The 15,012-nt window shown below is 40.6% G+C and overlaps 1 protein-coding gene across 1 annotated transcript in view; it reads left to right on the forward strand.

The window, feature by feature from the left end:
* LOC139754434 (proteasome activator complex subunit 4-like) overlaps positions 1-15,012 on the forward strand; it is a 576,322-nt gene that overhangs the window by 368,940 nt on the left and 192,370 nt on the right. The window contains exon 23 of the mRNA XM_071671710.1: positions 9,987-10,177. Within this exon, the coding sequence (XP_071527811.1) occupies positions 9,987-10,177 (191 nt within the window). The remainder of the gene's footprint in view (positions 1-9,986; positions 10,178-15,012) is intronic.

Here is a 15,012-nt window from a genome sequence, read left to right on the forward strand (position 1 = left end):
TGAATAACATAAGTTGTTTGAAATATGTTTACAGACATGCATTATTGATAAATTTCATGTGATTACTGATTTGTGTAGAATTGGGTTAGAGAGTTTTACAATGGTGAGGCCACATCCCAGCTTTATGTACTGTTATACATTATATAAATTTCTGTATGCCTTCTGCATTCACTGCTTTATCTATCCATCCATCTGTGTCTCTGATGCCCATTATCTTTGGGAACTCCCATCAAGGGTGTGGCCATGGCAAAAGAGTCTCCAATTATCCATCTTTATATTCATCTCATGCATGCACCATTTTATGCATTTTTCCACCATTTCTTTCCTTCCTGTACTCTTCAACTCTATATCCCCATGCTACAGGTGGTCTTCCTCTAACACCAATCCCTTTAATTGGACCATCATACACTCTCCTTGTGAATTCCCTATCTTGTATTTTTTCCATATTCCCAAACTACCTGTGAGTATTATGTTTCACTTACCCTGTACATTCCCTACCGTACCAAAACTTTCAAACGCCCTTTCATTACTTTTTTCAGCTGTTTGGTCATTTAACATACTCCTCTCAAATAACTTATTTCCACAGCCTAGATTATTGACCTCTATGACTCATCCCATGTCCATGTTTAGGTTGCATAGGTTAGGGTCAGGAGGACTATGCTGTCCCATAATACTCTCTTTATTTCCATCCTTATACCTCTACCCTTCATTATTTTATAAAAGGATCCTGTGACTCCTATACCATGTACTGCTGTCTCCCTTAACTCTCCTTCCATATCACCAAACTTACCCAAGGTAATTCTCAGATGTTTAATTCTGTCCCCTTCCAGTCTTTATCACCCCATATCTGATACACTATCTTGTCTCACCCTTTTGGGCTTTGCAAAGATTTTACTTTCTCTCTTTTTTTTCAGACACCATTACTTTACTTTTACTTTCATATACCTTCAATCATCTTTACTAACAAGCATCTTACACTTTCAACCTTTTGCCACTCTTCTTCACTCTCAGCAAACAACATAGTATCATCCGCGTATAGGTTTGTCACTAGCCACCATACCTCACTACCACACTCAGTCTACACCCCATTTCCCTTTCTTGTTTTCCTATCTCTTATCACTCCATCCATATTCATGTTGAAAAACCATGGTAACATCACATAGCCCTGCCTCACACCCACTTGTATACCTTTTGCTCATCTCTTTATCCACTCTTACACTTGCATTTGTTCCTCCATAGAACACATCATCCAACAATTACCCCCCTATCCCATATATCCTTAACACATGCCCATTAAAGCATTCCACACGAAGATCATGTACTTTCTCCAGATCCATTAAAGCTGCATCCAGTTTTTTACCTTTTGCTAGATACTTTTCGACAGTCATTCTCACCACAGAAATCTGGTCTGCATATTCCCTGCACTTTTTAAAACTCCTTGCACATCACAAATTATGCATTCAGTGAATTCTGGCACTTTATCAATCAAAACTCTTGCTTACACTTTTCCTGGCATACTTAATAGAGGTATTTCCCAATAATTACTACATACATCCTCAGCATCTTTTCCTTTGAATAAAGGAATATTGATAATTTTTGCCCAATCCTCAGGCACAGCCTTTTGCTTCCAAGCTAATTTATGTATCAAGTGCATCTACTCTTTCACACTTTCTTCTCCATACTTCACATCTCAGTTATAATCCCATTCATTCCAGGTGCCTTTCCTACTTTCAGTCTCATTATTGCTCTTTTATCACCTGTCTTACTCTAGGCTTCTGCACTTTTAGCCTTTTCCTTCCATCTTCCATACCCATGTTGGTAACAATTCCTGCCTCACCTTCCACTTTCATCAGTTCTTCAAAAGACCCTTTCCATCATCCTTTCACTTCCTCCTTTTGATTCAGTAGCTCTCCTTCATCACCTTTCCGATCTACAATTCCACTTGTACATCCCTCTCTCCTTTTTCACCTCCTTCCAATAAATTTCTTATTTTGACTGAACTTTGCACTCGGCAGTTCTAGCTTGTTACATATTTCATTCATCTGCTACTCTGTCAGTGTAAAGTGCATTTTTTATATCTGTTTTGTTATGTCTCTTTAAACTAATTTTCTTGGTGTAATATATTAGTTTCATGAAAAAATTTGAAGGTTTTTAATCAAGTCTCCCCTCATTTTTCGTTTCCTTTATGGGTTATTTCATAGTCCCTCACCTATTCATGTAAGTCATCTCTTATTTCATGCACCATCTTTGTTGGCCTACTAGGACCTGTTCTAGTAAATCTGTATATTTTTTGAGGTGTGGCAGCCAGGCTTGACATGCATATGCTGAATTAGGTCTTAAGTGAACTGTAAAGAAGGTTATTAAAGGTTTTCGTATTCATGTACAGGCTTTTCTTTCTGTGGATGGAAATTGCATTCCTAGAAAAGGCTTTTTAACTTTTAGAAGGCTGCAAACATATATTTATGCAACATAAGAGATAGGCTACAAATGGAGTAAATTTTAGGGAGAATAAAAAGATGTTCTGGAAGGAGGTAAATAGGGTGCGTAAGACAAGGGAGCAAATGGGAACTTCAGTGAAGGGCGTAAATGGGGAGGTGATAACAAGTAGCGGTGATGTGAGAAGGAGATGGAATGAGTATTTTGAAGGTTTGTTGAATGTGTCTGATGACAGAGTGGCAGATATAGGGTGTTTTGGTCGAGGTGGTGTGCAAAGTGAGAGGGTTAGGGAAAATGATTTGGTAAACAGAGAAGAGGTAGTAAAAGCTTTGCGGAAGATGAAAGCCGGCAAGGCAGCAGGTTTGGATGGTATTGCAGTGGAATTTATTAAAAAAGGGGGTGACTGTATTGTTGACTGGTTGGTAAGGTTATTTAATGTATGTATGACTCATGGTGAGGTGCCTGAGGATTGGCGGAATGCGTGCATAGTGCCATTGTACAAAGGCAAAGGGGATAAGAGTGAGTGCTCAAATTACAGAGGTATAAGTTTGTTGAGTATTCCTGGTAAATTATATGGGAGGGTATTGATTGAGAGGGTGAAGGCATGTACAGAGCATCAGATTGGGGAAGAACAGTGCGGTTTCAGAAGTGGTAGAGGATGTGTGGATCAGGTGTTTGCTTTGAAGAATGTATGTGAGAAATACTTAGAAAAGCAAATGGATTTGTATGTAGCATTTATGGATCTGGAGAAGGCATATGATAGAGTTGATAGAGATGCTCTGTGGAAGGTATTAAGAATATATGGTGTGGGAGGCAAGTTGTTAGAAGCAGTGAAAAGTTTTTATCGAGGATGTAAGGCATGTGTACGTGTAGGAAGAGAGGAAAGTGATTGGTTCTCAGTGAATGTAGGTTTGCGGCAGGGGTGTGTGATGTCTCCATGGTTGTTTAATTTGTTTATGGATGGGGTTGTAAGGGAGGTAAATGCAAGAGTCCTGGAAAGAGGGGCAAGTATGAAGTCTGTTGGGGATGAGAGAGCTTGGGAAGTGAGTCAGTTGTTGTTCGCTGATGATACAGCGCTGGTGGCTGATTCATGTGAGAAACTGCAGAAGCTGGTGACTGAGTTTGGTAAAGTGTGTGGAAGAAGAAAGTTGAGAGTAAATGTGAATAAGAGCAAGGTTATTAGGTACAGTAGGGGTGAGGGTCAAGTCAATTGGGAGGTGAGTTTGAATGGAGAAAAACTGGAGGAAGTGAAGTGTTTTAGATATCTGGGAGTGGATCTGTCAGCGGATGGAACCATGGAAGCGGAAGTGGATCATAGGGTGGGGGAGGGGGCGAAAATTTTGGGAGCCTTGAAAAATGTGTGGAAGTCGAGAACATTATCTCGGAAAGCAAAAATGGGTATGTTTGAGGGAATAGTGGTTCCAACAATGTTGTATGGTTGCGAGGCGTGGGCTATGGATAGAGATGTGCGCAGGAGGATGGATGTGCTGGAAATGAGATGTTTGAGGACAATGTGTGGTGTGAGGTGGTTTGATCGAGTAAGTAACGTAAGGGTAAGAGAGATGTGTGGAAATAAAAAGAGCGTGGTTGAGAGAGCAGAAGAGGGTGTTTTGAAATGGTTTGGGCACATGGAGAGAATGAGTGAGGAGAGATTGACCAAGAGGATATATGTGTCGGAGGTGGAGGGAACGAGGAGAAGAGGGAGACCAAATTGGAGGTGGAAAGATGGAGTGAAAAAGATTTTGTGTGATCGGGGCCTGAACATGCAGGAGGGTGAAAGGAGGGCAAGAAATAGAGTGAATTGGAGTCATGTGGTATACAGGGGTTGACGTGCTGTCAGTGGATTGAAGCAAGGCATGTGAAGCGTCTGGGGTAAACCATGGAAAGCTGTGTAGGTATGTATATTTGCGTGTGTGGACGTGTATATGTACATGTGTATGGGGGGGGGGGTTGGGCCATTTCTTTCGTCTGTTTCCTTGCGCTACCTCGCAAACGCGGGAGACAGCGACAAAGTATAAAAAAAAAAAAAAAAAAAAAAAAAAAAAAACCTCTTTTTTTATCAGAAACTGCTGTATCCATTTTGTGGTTGCCACACCGTAAATATCTTGATTTGTTCTCTAGAAGAAATTACTACCAGAACCTCTTGACTTATGTGATAGTTACATTCTTGAAAATTGTTCTGAAAATCAAATAGCTTAATTGAGGTGGTTAGGGGATTTCATTATTAGAAGATGATACCTAATATTTTGCCAGTGAAAAACTGCAGTATGCATGTACGAGTACACATGTACTATATCATACTTACTCTACAATGAATTTTATTTATGAAAACAGAAAATAATCTTTGAATTCTGGTCAGTCTTCTCTTCACAGGAAAAGTATGTTCTTGGAAGCATTTTCCTCCAGAATAATCTAGTTTCATCCATGTTGAAAATCTATTTAGGATTGCAGTGTCATAGAATATGAGGCGGAAGAGGAGAGTAAAGTAGAATCAGCTGTAGACACAATTACTTATCCTTCAGCACTAAAGCATCATCATGTTCAGAAAAGAAAAACCGGGATGTTCTGGCCCTGAGTGAAATGAAGCTCGAGGGTAAAGGGGAAGAGTGGTTTGGAAAAGTCTTGGGAGTAAAGTCGGGTTAATAGAGGTGAACAGCTAAGGAAGGAGACGCACTACTCCTGAAGCAGGAGCTGTGAGAGTGTGTGATAGAGTGTAAAAAGTAAATTCTAAATTGATGTGGGTAAAACTGAAAGAGATGGGTGATAATTTATGCTCATGCACCTGGTCACGAGAATGAAGATTATGAGAGGCAAGTGTTTTGGGAGCAGCTGAGTGAGTGTGTCAACAGCTTTGGTGCACAAGACTGGATATTAGTGATGGGTGATTTGAATGCGAAGTTGAGTACTATGGCAGTTGAGGGTATAATCGGTAAACATGAGGTATTCAGTGTTGAGAATGGAAATGGTGAAGAGCTTGTGGATTTGTGTACTTGAAAAAAAGGCTGGTGATTGGGAATACCTGCTTTAATAAGAGATATACATAAGTATACTTATGTGAGTAGGAGAGATGGTCAAAGGGCATTATTAGATTACATGTTGAATGATAGGCAATTAAAAGAGAGACTTTTGGATGTTAACATACTGAGAGGGGCAGCTGGTGGGATGTATGATCATTATCTTGTGGTGAAGGTGAAGATTTGTAGAGGATTTCAAAAAAGAAGAGAAAATGATGGAGAAGAGATGGTGAGCAGAAGGGAGCTTGGACAGGAGACTAGGAGAGATTGAGTGTAGAATGGCAAAAGGGATAGCAAATTGCGTGAGGGAAATAGGATGTATTTAGGGAAGCGTTTATGGCATGTGTAAAAGATGCATGTGGGATGAGAAAGGTGGGAGATGGGCTGATAAGAAAGGATAGTGAGTGGTGGGATGAAGAAGTATAGTTGTTAGTAAAAGAGAAATGAGAGGTGTTTGGACAATACTTACAAGGAAGGAGTGCAAATGACTGGGAGATGTATTAGAGAAAGTGGCAGGAGGTCAAGAGGAAGGTGCAAGGGATGAAAAAAGAGGGCAAATGAGAGTAGGGGTGAGAGAGTATCATTTGACTTTAGGGAGAAAAATTAGAGGAGAGAAATATTTTAGATGTAGGTGGAAGTGAGTCTCAGGGTAGGGGAGTGGGTGAAGGTTCTGGGAGCGATGAAGAATGTGTGGAAGGAGACAACGTTATCTCGGAGAGTAAAAATAGATATGTTTGAAGGAATAGTAGTTCCAAAAATATTATATGGTTGTGAGTCATGGGCTATAGATAGGATCATGCAGAGGAGGGTGGATGTGTTGGAAATGAAATGTTTGAGGACAGTATGTGGTGTGAGGTGGTTTGATTAAGTATGTAATGATGTGTGGTGTGAGGTGGTTTGATTAAGTATGTAATGAAAAGGTAAGAGAGATGTGTGGAAATAAAAAAGTGTGGTTGAGAGAGCAGAAGAGGGTGTGTTGAAATGGTTTGGGCATGGAGAGAATGAGTATGGAAAGATTGACAAAGAGGATACATGTATCAGAAGTAGAGGGAACAAGGAAAAGCGGGAGACCAAATTGGAGGAGGAAGGATGGAGTGAAAAAGATTTTGAATGATTGGGGTCTGAATATACAGAAGGGTGAGCGGCATGCAAGGAATAGAGTGAATTAGAATGATATGGTATATGGGGTTGACGTGCTGTCAGTGGATTGTACCAAGGCATGTGAAGTGTCTGGGGTAAACCATGGAAAGGACTGTGGGGCCTGGATGTGGACAGGGAGCTATGGTTTAAGTGCATTACACATGACTGCTAGAGACTGAGTGTGAATGAATGTAGCCTTTTTTGTCTGTTTTCCTGGCGCCACCTCGCTGAAACGGTGGGTAGCAATGATTTTTCCTGTGGGGCAGGGTAGCACCAGTAATGGATGAAGGCAAGCAAGTATGAATATGTATATATGTATATGTCTTTGTATGTGTATGTATTTGTATGATTGATATGGATAAAACTGAAAGTGGATGGAGAGAGATGGGTGATTATTGGTGCCTATGCACCTGGTTGTGAGAAGAAAGATCATGAGAGGCAAGTGTTTTGGGAGCAGCTGAATGAGTGTGTTAGCAGCTTTGCTGCACAAGACCAGGTTATAGTGATGGATGATTTGAATTCAAAGGTGAGTAATGTGGCAGTTGAGGGTATGATTGGTGTGCATGGGATGTTCAGTGTTGTAAATGGAAATGATAAAGAGCCTGTAGATTTGTGTGCTGAAAAAGGACTGGTGATTGGGAATACCTGGTTTAAAAAGATATATATAAGTATACGTACGTAAGTTTCCTTGCGCTACCTCACAAGCGCGGGAGACAGCGACAAAGCAAAAAAAAAAGAAAAAAAAAAAACGTAAGTAAGTAGGAGAGATGGCCAGAGAGCATTATTGGATTATGTGTTAATTGATAGGTGTGTGAAAGAGAGACTTTTGGATGTTAATGTGCTGAGAGGGGCAACTGGAGGGATGTCTGATCATTGTCTTGTAGAGGCAAAGGTGAAGATGTGTAGAGGGTTTTCAGAAAAGAAGAGAGAATGTTGGGGTGAAGAGAGTGGTGAGAGTAAATGAGCTTGGAAAAGAGACTTATGTGAGGAAGTACCAGGAGAGATTGAGTGCGGCATGACAAAAGGTGAGAACAAAGGAGGTAAGGGGAGTGGGGGAGTAATGGGATGTATTTGGGAAACGGTGATGGCTTGTGCAAAAGATGCCTCTGGCATGAGAAAGATGGGAGGTGGGCAGATTAGAAAGGGTAGTGAGTGGTGGGGTGAAGCAAGAATGTAAGTGAAAGAGAAGAGAGAGGCATTTGGACGATTTTTGCAGGGAAATAGTGCAAATGAGTGGGAGATGTATAAAAGAAAGAGGCAGGAGGTCAAGAGAAAGGTGCAAGAGGTGACAAAGAGGGCAAATGAGAGTTGGGGTGGGAGAGTATCATTGAATTTAATTGAGAATAAAAAGATGTTTTGGAAGGAGGTAGATAAAGTGTGTAAGACAAAAGAACAAATGGGAACATCGGTTCAAATGCTTCGCAAATCCCAGAGCCTGCCTGACCTCCATCATGCGACTGGGTTACATCCCATTTCCATAGCAACAGCTCCTAGACCTGGATCTTTTTTTTTTGTTAATTTTTGCTGCACCCAAGGTTGTGATTTTAATCTTCCTTCTATTGAACTCCATTTGATCACCTACTCACCCGATCTTTTACCTCTCTCAGATTCAGCTATCTAAGAAGCTGCTTCTCAACTGCTCTAACAGATCTTGAACAATAAAGTCTATTATTGTTTCCACTCCACAGGTGTAACCTTTGCTTAATGTAGTAAAAAAAAAAAAAGAAAAAAAAAACTAACCTAATGCTCACCTTGTGGATCTTGAGTCTCCGAACTTGAATACCATCTGGCTCAAAATTTCCCCAACTTCTATTACCTTGCTTTTGTATTTTGCTTATTTAGCTTTAACTTCCTCCAACTATTTACAACTCTTATAGCATTTGACTTATTGCCACAATTGATAACAATTTGAGTAGGAGACCATACCATCAGGCAAGCCATTTACGTAGATCAAGAAGAGTAATGGTCATGGAACAGACCTCTTTGGTACTCTTTTTGTGACCTCAGCCCATTTGGAGAAGGCTCCTGTTACATGAATCCTTTGTTTCCTTTGTCTTAGATAATATTCTTTCCATTGAAGGGACCCACCCCACCCCCAACCACCCACCCACACAGACACACACCTGCTTCGTAATCTAGCTTCTCATTCAGTATCCCATGCAGTATAGTGCAGACCTTTCAAGCACTCCAGATACAATCCACCCAGAAGTCCCTTTTGTCAGCTACTGAGCTTTTTATCCCATAGACATCTATGGGATTTGTCACCTGTGACCTTCTTTCACTTAAACTGTACTGTGTTTCACTTCAGTAACTTCTATGTAGGATGTCACCCATTTGCTTTTTGATTATGTTTTACAGAACCTTACAGACCACTCTCACCAATGAAACTGGTCGGTAGCTCAGTGCCTTTTTTCAGTCTTCTCTCTCATAGATAGGTATGATATTTGCCTTTGTGCACACCCTTGGCACATAGTCTGTCTCCACTGACATCTTAAACAGTATTTTGAATGGTTTGTCTAATGTATCTGTTCACAGCACCAGTAAATATGGTGAAATTTCACTGGGACTGATCCTTGTTTGATCAAGACATTTTAGTGTTAATGTTTTTTCTAGATATCTCGGTATTCTCTAAAACCTCTTCTCATCTCCACCTTATTGGTGATGTGGCTCTAGAGTCTTCCACTATGAAGAGACTTAGAGACTTTTTGTTCAGTTCCTCACTCATCCTACAATTCTTCCCTCTGAATTCCTAAGCCTGTATAGCTGCTCTTTAACTACAGTTTCTTCATGATGACTTTATGGAAAAGTTTCAGATTTTCTGCCTTGTCCACTTCTTGCTTCTTGATATCTTTTATTAGATTGTTATTCCCTTTCTTAATGTTTACTCCATATTGAAGGCTAGAGGTACCCACATTTTTAATCTTCAGCACTTCACCATTGTTTTTCAACAGTTTCTTAACTGCAATGCAACAGCTGATCCAACAGTTCGATCAGTACATCAGCACTTTGTAGTCACACCTCCAACAGTTTTCCAGTGCATTTCCTCATCAGTCATATTTACAACATTGCTTCAACTCCTCATTACTTTTCCAGTTAGAATCTGCAATATTTGAATTTTTTAAAAATATCATGGATTGGAAGAGAGAGTGAAGGAGATTTTTGAAGTTTATTTATTGTCTGTCATAATGGCACTTGAAGCTTGGGCTTACTGTGATGAGTTGATGTTGGATCAACTCAGTATGAATATCATCTATTTAGAGAGAGAGAGAGAGAGAGAGAGATTGCAGTTTATATAGTGTCTGTCTTAAGGCACTTGAAGAGAGTGCTTACTGAGATGAGTTAATGTTGGATCAACTAGGTCAGATAAGATGATTTATGTTTTTTATTCTTTTCCAGATACCAACTTGTGTTGTGAAAGCAGCAGAGGCTCTCTTACAATCAGGTATCCCTAAAGTGAAAGATAGTGTTGTTAGTGCAGCAGCCGTAAACTCAGCCTGTGATCAGCTAGCCAAAAGGGGGACTTCTAATCATGAATTATATAAGAGTCTTGTCAGCAAGATCGTGAAGCTAATTGGTTCAGGAACATTGTAAGTTGTTTGAATTGACTAAGTAAAACATGCAGTTTTGAAAAAATTCTCACTTTCATCACCTTCATCTAGTTCTCTTGCCTTGCTTTTAGAGTAGGCAAGGGGAATCATGTGAGTAATTACACCACATTATCTCACATTGATTCTCTAGATGTCATTTGTAATGCTTGGAAACCACAGCTCCCTGTCCACAACTAGGTCCCACAGAACTTTCTATGGTTTACCCTGGACACTTCATGTGTTCTCATTCAGTCCATTGACAACATGTTGACCCCAGTATACCACATCGTTCCACTTCATTTATCATGGGCGCGCCTATCACCCTCCTGCATGTTCAAACTCCAGTCACTCCGAATCTTTTTCACCCCATCCTTCCATCTCCAAATTGGGTGTTTCTGTTTTCCTTGTTCCCTCTACTTCTGACACATATATCCTCTTTGTCAGCCTTTCCTTACTCATTCTCTCCGTATGTCCAACCATTTCAGCACACCCACTTTTACTCTCGCAACCACACTCTTTTTGTTACCGCACCTCTCTCTTACCCTTTCATACGTATTTGATCAAAGCACAATATGTCCTCAAACATTTAATTGTCAACACATCCACCCACCTCTCCTCAGGTTTATCTATAACCCATGCCTGGCATCCATATAATATTGTTGGGACTATTATTTTTCAAACATACCCATTTTTGCCTCGCCAGATAACGTTCTCTCTTGCCGCACATTCTTCAGTGCTCCTATGACCTTCACCCCTTCCCCACCCTATGAATCACTTCTGCTTTCATGCTTCCATTTGCTGCCATGCCATTCTTGGATATCTAAAACACTTCATTGCATTCACCTCTTCTCCACTCATACTCACACCCCTACTGACCTGTCCCTCAACCTGGCTAAACTTAATAAACATGGTGTTATTTACACTCATTGACAGCTTTCTGCTTTCTCTTACTTTTTCAAACTCTGTCACCAACTTCAGTTTTTCACTCAAATCCACCATCAGTGCTGTATCATCAGCAAACAACAACTGACTCTTCCCATGCCCTCTCATTCTCCACAGACTGCATACTTTTCCCTCTCACTAAGACTCTTACATTTACCTCCCTCACTACCCCATCTATAAGCAGATTTATGATGATGTCACACATACCTTTTGCAGACCAACCTTCACTTGTAACCATTCACTCTTCTCTCTTCCTACTTGTACATAAGCTGTACGCCCTTGATAAAAACTTCTCACTGCTTCTAGCAGCTATACTTCCATGCCAAATATTTGTGAGACCTTCCACAAAGTATCTCTTTCACCCCTATCATGTGCTTTCTTCACATCCATAGAATGCCTCATACGGATCCATCTGTTTCTCTTACGTATTTTTTTCACATTCCGTAAAGCAAACATCTGATCCACAGATCCTTTAGCACTTCTGAAACACAAAATGCTGCTCCACAATCTGATGCTCTGTACATGCTTTCACCCCCTTGATCAGTACTTTCCCATACTACTTAACTAGTAAACTCAACAAACTTATACCTCTGTAATTTGAAGACTCACCATTATTCTTCTTACCTTTTTATAGTGACACTATATATGGATTTCACCAATCCTGAGGCACTGCACAATGATCCATACAAACATTGATAATCCTTACCAACCAGTCAACATCACACTTATCCACTTTCATAATATGTTCAGCTGCAGTATGATTCACTCCAGCCAACTTGCCACATTTCATCGTACATAAGGCTTTCATCACCACTTCTTTCTTCACCAAGCCATTCTCCATAACTCTCACTTCATATACTGCCCTACCCTAAACACTTTGTGTCTGCCACTCTGTCATCAAACACATTTAACAGTCCTTCGCAATACTTACTCCATCTCCTCCTGACTCCCTCACTACCTGTTGTCATTTTTCTCCTTGTCCCCTTCACCGATGTTCCCAATTGCTCTCTTGTTTTTACGCATTATTTACTTCCCTCCAAAACATCTCATTCTCCCTAAAGTTTATTGATACTCGCTCACCCCAACTCTTGTTTGCCCTCTTTTTCATCCTCAGCACCTTCCTTTTGACCTTGTAATGCATTCTTGCATACCTTCCCCAGTCATTTGCACTCCCTCTTCGTAAGAACCATGCAGATGCCAATATTTTTTCTTTCATTTGGATTGTACTTTGTCACACCATTCACTGCCCTTTCTAATCTGCCCGCTTTTTGCATGCCACATGTATCTCTACGCATGTCAGCACTGCTCTGCAATATACCTTCCATTCCTCACCCACTCCCCTTGCTTCATGTACTCTTACCTTTTGCCATTTTATACCCAATATCTCTTGGTATATCTTCTCACAAGTCCCTTTCCCAAGCTCACTTACTTCTCACTGACACTGTTTCCTCTTTCATGAAAACCTCAGCACATATAAATCCAAAACTCTCCTATACATGCCTTTAGATTAATGTGTAATCTAGAAATGATTGCTGACCATCTCTCTTACTCACATACGTATGTATGCTTGTGTATGTCCTTCTTTTAAAACCAGGTATTCCTGATCACCAGTTCTTTTTCAGCACACAGCTCATAAGTTTTACACCATTTCCATTCATAATACTGAATACCCCATGCCTCCTAATTATACTCTCAGCTGTCACAGTACTCACCTTCACATTTAAATCACCCATCACTATTACCTGGTCTCTTACTTGATTGCTGTTTCCCAGGTTAGTGAGTTAGTGATGGGGATAGATGAAAAATGGCCACCACACCTCCCCATCCACAGTTATGCACCACAACTTTCCATGGATTAGCTTAGATGTTTCACATACCCTGGTTCAGTTCATTTACAGCATGTCAACCCATGTATACCACATCACTCCAATTCACTGTATCCCATACATGCCTTTCACCCTCCTACATGTCCAGGCCCCAGTCGCTTGATATCTTCTTCATTCCATCATCCCATCTCCAGTTGGGTCTCCCCATTTTCCTTTTTCCCTCCATCTGTGACACATATATCCTCATTGTCAACTTTTCCTCTCTCATTCTCTTCATATGTCTAAACCATTTCATCATACCCTTTTCAACACTATTTTTTCCACGCAGCTCTCCTACCCATTCATTACTTGGTCAATCAAACCACATTACACCACATACTGTCTTCAAACTTTTTGTTTCCAACACACCCACCCTCCTCCATACAGTCGTATCTTATGCCGTTGCCTCGCATCCCTATTATAGTGTTGGGACTACTATACCTTCATATATACCCATTTTTGTCCTCTAGGTAATGATTTTTCTTTCCACACATTCTTCAGTGCTCCCTGAACCTTTATCCATTTACCCACCCAATGACTTACTTCCACTTCCATGGTTACATTTGCTGCCACCCCACTCTTCACCACTCAGATATCTAAAATGCTTCGCTTCCTCCAGTTTTTCTCCTATAAAACTCACACCCTAACTAACCCAACCCTCAACTGTGTCAAACTTAATAACCTTGCATTGATTCGCAATTGCCCTCAGCTTCCTCTTTACACACAGTCTCCCACACTCGGTCAACAAATTTTGCAGTTTCATGCCTGAATCTTCCACCAGTGCTGTATCATCAGCAATTAACAACTGACACACTTCCCAGGCCCAATCTTCTACAGACTTCATATTTGCCCCTTTCTCCAAGACTGTCACACTAAGCTCTCTCACCATTCCATCCATGAATCAGTTAAAGCACTATGATGACATCACACACCCCTGCTGTAGACTAGCTTCCACTTGGAACTATTCGCTTTTCTTTCTTTCTACTTTTACACATGCATTACACCCTTGACAAACACTTATCACTGCTTCTGGCAGCTTTCTGCACATACTGAATATTCTTAAGACCTTCCACAAAGCATCTCTATCACCCCTATCATATGCTTTCTCCAGATTCATAAATGCCGCATACAAATCCATCCATGTCTCTTAAGTATTTCTTACAAAAATATTCAAAACACCTAATCGACACGTCCTTTACCACTTCTGAAATCACACTTTTTCTCCCCAGTCTTATTCTCCATACCTCATCACACTCTCAATCTCTACCTTTCCATACAACTGAACACTTACACTGAACAAACTTATATATCTGTAATTTGAACACTCACCTTTATTCCCCCTTGCCTTTAACAATGGCACTATTCATGCATTCCACCTTGCTCAGGCACCTCACGATGATCCATACTTCCATTAAAATTCATATATTTATTCATGTTATATTTTTTATACTTAGTTGCTGTCTCCCACGTTAGTGAGGTAGCGCAAGGAAACAGATGAAAGAATGGGCCAACCCACCCACATACACATGTATATACATATGTATTATTCATTTGCTTTGTCGCTGTCTCCCGCATTAGCGAGGTAGCGCAAGGAAACTGATGAAAGAATGGCCCAACCCACCCACATACATATGTATATACATACACATCCACACACACAAATATACATACCTGTACATCTCAACGTATACATATATATACACACACAGACATATACATATATACACATGTACATAATATATACTGTCTGCCTTTATTGAGTCCCATCGCCACCCCGCCACTCATGAAATAACAAACACCCTCCCCCCGCATGTGCATGAGGTAGCGCTAGGAAAAGACAACAAAGGCCACATTCATTCACACTCAGTCTCTAGCTGTCATGTATAATGCACTGAAACCACTGCTCCCTTTCCACATCTAGGCCCCACAGAACTTTCCATGGTTTACCCCAGATGCTTCACATGCCCTGGTTCATACATATGTATGCACCAATTTACCCTCAATTGCCACACTACTCACCTTCACATT

Source organism: Panulirus ornatus, chromosome 17, assembly GCF_036320965.1.
Source record: "Panulirus ornatus isolate Po-2019 chromosome 17, ASM3632096v1, whole genome shotgun sequence".
In the NCBI taxonomy this organism is placed as follows: Eukaryota; Metazoa; Arthropoda; class Malacostraca; order Decapoda; family Palinuridae; genus Panulirus; species Panulirus ornatus.